This window comes from Myotis lucifugus, unplaced genomic scaffold, assembly GCF_000147115.1.
Source record: "Myotis lucifugus unplaced genomic scaffold, Myoluc2.0 scaffold_145, whole genome shotgun sequence".
Classification (NCBI taxonomy): domain Eukaryota; kingdom Metazoa; phylum Chordata; class Mammalia; order Chiroptera; family Vespertilionidae; genus Myotis; species Myotis lucifugus.
Genome location: NW_005871193.1, coordinates 3,121,558 through 3,127,701, shown reverse-complemented (window position 1 = coordinate 3,127,701; position 6,144 = coordinate 3,121,558). Strand labels below are relative to the sequence as shown.

The following is a 6,144-nucleotide window of genomic DNA, read 5'->3' as shown; positions in this document are numbered from 1 at the left end:
ACCAATGGCATATTTCACAGACCTAGAACAAATATTCCAAAAATTTATATGGGATAAAAAAAAGACCCCAAATAGCCACAGCAATCTTGAGAAAGAACAAAGTTGGAGGGATCACAATACCAGATGTCAAGTTATACTACAAAGCCACTATATTCAAAACAGCCTGATACTGGCACAAGAATAGGCATATAGATCAATGGAAAAGAACAGAGAACCCAGAAATTGACACAACCATTATGCTCAATTAATATTTGACAAAGGAGAAAGAGCATACAATACAGTCAAGACAGTCTCTTCAATAAATGGTGCTGGGAAAATTGGGCAGATACATGCAAAAAAATGAAACTAGACCACCAACTTATATCATACACAAAAATTATCTCAAAATGGATAAAAAACTTAAATATCAGTCGTGAAAGCACAAAAAATCCTAGAAGAAACCATAAGTGGGAGAATCTCAGACATCTCTCATGGCAATATGTTTACGGATACATCATAATGGAAGCTAAGGACAATGGAAACTTAGGAGAAACTAAACAAATGGGAGTACATCAAAATAAAAAGCTTCTGCACAGCAAAATAAACCATCAACAAAATAACAAGAGAGACCACTGCATGGGTAAATATTTTTTCCAATGATACATCCAATAAGGGGTTAACTGCCAAAATTTATAGGGAATTCATACAACAAAAGAAAAATTAAGCCAAGTAAAAAATGGGCAAAGGACCTAAACAGATAGTTCTCCAAAGTGGACATACAGAAGGGAAAATGGCACATTAAAAAAATGCTCAAAGTCACTAATCATCTGAGAGATGCAAATCAAAACAACAATAAGGTAATACCTCACACCTGTCAGAATGGCTATCATCAACATATCAACAAGCGAAAAGTGTTGGTGAGGATGTGGAGAAAAAGGTACTCTCATGCACTGTTGGTGGGAATGCGGACTGGTACAGCCTCTGTGGAAAACAATATAAAGTTTCCTCAAAAAATTAAAAATGGAACTCCCATTTGACCCAGTGATCCCACTTCTAGGAATATAGCCTAAGAAATCAGAGACACTCATCAGAAATAATATATGCAACACTGAACTGATAAACAAAAATAAACCCCGAGATAAAGAAGCATCCAACACTGTCAAACCTCAGAGAGAAGGCAGGGGAAGGGTGTGGGGGGTGAGGAAGAGATCAACGAATGAACTCATATGCGTATACGCATAGGCATGGTGAAAATACCCATGGACACACACAACAGGGTGGTGAAGGCTGGCAATGGGGGGCAGGAGCAGGATGGGAGGGATCAATGGGGGGAAAAGGGAGACATATGCAAAACTTTCAACAATAAAGATTAAAATAAAATTTAAAAAAAATTTTTTTAATTTTCCTTATAGACATATAGCTTTCTCTTGTTACAATGATAGTATAATTCGCTGTAAATATTTTTAGTAAAGAAATGCAATTCTGATGGCAAAGTCATGTAGGCGCATTGAAAAAAAATGCATGAAATACAGAGTGTAAACACAAGCTACACAAAAGTACATCAAGAGTGAGAGGCACCAATATGTTCAAGAAACGTGCTTTAAGTTACCCTTTCCTCTTCTTGTGTCGATACAGGACTCAGATGACAATAAGTTCCAGGAAAGCACCTACAATAAACCAAAGAACAAGTGAAATGTAAGTGAAAAATAATCACCAAGATTCAAAATCTGGCAGGAAAAATTAATGTTCAGTGGGCAGAAAATGCTATTTTATTTAAGCACATTGCCCTGGCTATACATTTATATTCTTTCTGGACTCTTCACTATCTAAGGGCAAATCTCTGGAATCACTCAGTCCACAGCAAGCAGAGAAGAGTCCTTTCCTAATTTACAAAGATACCCAAAGCATATTTGGGATGCAAACTCATATGATTAATCATCTTGAAAAAACATGTATTATTTAGGATTTGTTACTAAGTGGACATGTCCTATCCTATATAATAAGAGCCTAATATGCAAATTGTCCCCTTAGGCAGTCAGTCGTTCAACTGGGAGTTCGACTGGGAGTTCAATCGGGCTTTCCACTGCTTGCTATGATGTGTGATAACCACCAGAGGGTGGAGCAGAACATGGCAGGCGTCAGTGATGTGGCGCTGGCAGCGGGTGACAGTGGAGGTGCTGCCGAACCCAATGGGCCCCGATGACAGTGGGACCGCGGGAATGGCGTAGCCCCCTCCCGGCTCCCAAGTTCTTAAGGAACCCGGGGGGGGGGGGGGGGGGGGAGTGGCCTGGCCCTGATCGATCACTCTGCAGGCGGAATGGTGAAGGTGAGGGGGTGGTGCCAGGCCGAGGCAGGGTGCCAGGCGGGGCTCTGGAGCTGCGAGGGTAGGATGCAAGCTTGGGCCCGATCCCCACAGGCCACCCCGAGGGACCCCACCTGTGCATGAATTTGTGCACCAAGTCTCTAGTCTATATATAAAAGCCTAATATGCTAAGTGTCCCTCTGACCGTTTTTTCGACCAGTCACTATGACCCGCACTGACCACCAGGGGGCTGATGTTCCAACCGGTAGGTTAGCTTGCTTCTGGGGTCCAGCCAATCGGGACTGGGCAAGATGGGCTGGACATACCCTGCAGCCCTCCCGCAGTCCCTCCTCAGCCCCATTCATGCACAGTGGGGTCCTCGGCCTGGCCTGTGCCCTCTTGCAATCCGGGACCCCTCGGGGATGTCAGAGAGCCTGTTTCAGCCTAATCCCTGCAGGCCAGGCCAAGGGACTCCTCTGGTGCACAAATCTGTGCACCGGGCCTCTAGTAGAATATAAAGAATATATAATCAGCAACACGAGGCAGTGTATCATATAAAAGTTGAGGTGTTTCTAGACTGGTTTACTTAATTTCAAGCATAAAAACTGTAGAAACAGAAAAACCGTTATGCTCTTCACATTAATATTTTGATTTAAGTGGGATCCAAGTTGGAACACTTACCAACAGCTAAAACAATCGCAACAATGACTCCTGCACCTGAGAAAAATAAAACCAGTTTGAAGGTAACTGAGCACGTGTGGGTCTCCAGGTGGCAATTACATTTTAGTTAATCAAATCATCTATAAACTACAGCAAAAAAAAAAAAAAAAAAGTTTATCAGTCTAGTTTAGTGTGACAGTGCATCCAGCTCATTTGATCACAGAGCCCTTCAATTATGATTCCAGGCTTAGGGCCCAATACTGTTTTGTGTTGTAGCTACAGCACTAGGTTATTAGTAAATATTATTAGAACAATTAGAATTCACTAGATTAGTGGGAAAATCATTTTAAAAATGTATTATTCCATCTTAGTTGATATAGTTCAGTATTCAGTCTATCATTTCTTATGACTTTATTACGAAATTATATTTTTTCACCAACAGTGGTGGCTCTGTGGAATAAGTCATAATAAAGTTCTTTAATTTATTACAGAAATGTAGTAGTTGAATCTTCACAAATAATACATTATCTTATCATCAATTCTTCCTCATGCATGCCCACCTTCAAATTAAGACATACCAAGGAGATTCTAAGAATGCAAAAGAAACACCAGGGCACATGGATAAAATTATGCTTAGAAACTTAAACAAGTATTTTTTACTATCAAGAAAGCAATAAATATTTCTACAAAATCTTAATTTATCTTAATTAAATTTCTATGAAACAAAGCATAGAAATATACAATGTCTTATTACCTCTGCTCTTTTTACTTCATAAGAAAAATTGTCAAGTGTTTAATGAATGAAGATCACTTTGAATTTACTGGTGCAATGACAGTTTGACCACAGAGAGAAAATTTAATGACCCTAAGGTGCATTTTATAAAGAGACCAACCTTAAAATTTTTCTTCATTTATTCATCAAAAATACTTGTATTTCATTTAAATGACACAACTATACTTATAATTTTCTTGAACACATATTGTGTGAACTATGTGAGCGTACATAAAGTGTGATACACCAGCTTCTTATTAAAAAAAAAAGTAAACCAAATTATAATACATTTAGTCTTGTGTATATAAGGTATGAATAGAAAGAAAACTTACCTACCAACTGTCATCACAAAAGCAGTGTTACATGAAAAGCAAGTTATATTCTACAAATTTTAACCTACACCTAAATATAGCAGTTGAGAAAATTACTTCACCTTACAAGAAATCCTAATTTGTGGCACCTCTTAAAAGCTGTATTATCTATATGAGTCTACACATACTACAGTTTATATTTGCCATGGTATCTACACTATTAAAATTAAAAAATTTTAATTCTCCCCATTTGTGACAGATTATACCTTCTCAAACTACAGATAATTGAAATATATTTCCATGTAGGACTTTAAGGTTTCATACAGCAGAGCATTACTAACTAAAAGAATACCTAATAATGAAGAGAATAAATAAAATAAAATAATACCTGATGTATTAGATGGTGTTTTATCACTGGGAGTGGGGTGTCCTAGAAAAAAGAAAAAAAAAAGGAAATAAGTAAAAAGAGAAAGAAGACAATAATAAAGATTAAGACCTCTAAATTATAGTTTAGAATTTTTATCTTTGAATGAATACTCTTATCTTATTTTCTTCATATAAATTATATTAATGTTCCTATTTCAAAGTAGTATTATAAAATATTATAAATTGACTAGAGACCTGGTGCACGGATTCATGCACATTGAAAGAAAATTATTTAGAAGGTGACCGGCATATGTCTGAGATTTTGCTGCCTGTGGATTCCTCTAATATTTTTATGGTTTCCCACCTTACATTTAAGTCCTTTATACATTTTGAATTTACTTTTGTGTATGGTGTGAGTTGGTAGTCTAGTTTCATTTTTTTTGCATGTAACTGCCCAATTTTCCCAACTCCATTTATTGAAGAGACTGTCTGGACTCCACTATATGCTCTTGCCTCCTTTGTCAAATATTAATGGAGTATAGTGGTTTGGGTCTGGTTCTCTATTCTATCCCATTGGTCTATATGTCTGTTTTTGTGCCAGTAACGGGTAGTTTTGAGAACAATGGCTTTGTAATACAGCTTGATATCTGGTACTGAAATCACTCCTAACTTTGTTGTTCTTTCTCAGGATTGCTGCAGCTATTCGGGGTCTTTTTTTATTCCAGATGAATTTTTGGACAGTTCATTCTAGGTCTGTGAAATATGCCATTGGAATCCACAGGGAGCAAAATATCAGAGATATGCTGAAGTAATATCTTCACCGATACAGCTCCTAGGGCAATGGAAACTAAAGAGAAAGTAAACAGATGGGACTACATCAAAATAAAAAGCTTTTTTACAACAAAAGAAACCATCAACAAAACAACAAGAAAGCCCACTGCATGGGAGAACATATTTACCAACGTTATCACCAATAAGGGTTTAATCTCCAACATTTATAGGGAACTCATACAACTTAACAAAAGGAAGATAAACAACCCAATCAAAAAATGGGCAACGGACCTAAATAGATACTTTTCAAAAGAGGACATAAGGAAGGCCAAGAGACATATGAAAACAAGCTCAAAGTCACTACTCATCCGAGACATGCAAATCAAAACGACATGAGGTACTATCTCACACCTGTCAGAATGGCTATCATCAACAGATCAACAAACGTCAAGTGCTGGAGGGGATGTGGGGAAAAAGGAGCCCTCGTGCAGTGCTGGTGGGAATGCAGACTGGTGCAGCCACTGTGGAGAACAGTATGGAGTTTCCTCAAAAAACTAAAAATGGAACTCCCATTTGACCCAGTGATCCCACTTCTAGGAATATATCCCAAGAAACTAGAAACACCAATCAGAAAGGATATATGCTCCCCTATGTTTATAGCAGCACAATTTACCATAGCTAAGATTTGGAAACAGCCTAAGTGCCCATCAGCAGATGACTGGATAAGAAAACCGTGGTACATCTACACAATGAAATACTACGCTGCAGTAAAAAAGAAGGAATTCTTACCATTTGCAACAGCATGGATGGAACTGGAGAGCATTATGCTAAGCGAAATAAGCCAGTCAGAGAAAGATAAATATCACATGATCTCACTCATTTGTAGAATATAATAAACAACATAAACTGATGGAACAAAAATAGAACCAGAGACATAGAAGCATCGAACATACTGTCCAACCTATGTGGGAAGGAGGGGGGTG

At 37.9% G+C, this 6,144-nt stretch overlaps 1 protein-coding gene across 10 annotated transcripts in view; it reads right to left on the bottom strand.

The window, feature by feature from the left end:
- Window positions 1-1,354: 1,354 nt before the first annotated feature.
- LOC102420676 (membrane cofactor protein-like) overlaps window positions 1,355-6,144 on the bottom strand; it is a 26,175-nt gene continuing 21,385 nt past the window's right edge. For 6 of the 10 annotated variants that reach the window (XM_023758958.1, XM_023758959.1, XM_023758962.1 and 3 more), the window contains 3 exons: window positions 4,413-4,454; window positions 2,963-2,998; window positions 1,355-1,646 (listed from right to left, as the gene is read on the bottom strand). In XM_023758958.1, the coding sequence (XP_023614726.1) occupies window positions 1,618-1,646; window positions 2,963-2,998; window positions 4,413-4,454 (107 nt within the window). In that variant the 3' untranslated portion in view covers window positions 1,355-1,617. The remainder of the gene's footprint in view (window positions 1,647-2,962; window positions 2,999-4,412; window positions 4,455-6,144) is intronic. The other 4 variants (XM_023758960.1, XM_023758961.1, XM_023758963.1 and 1 more) reach the window with 1 other exon arrangement.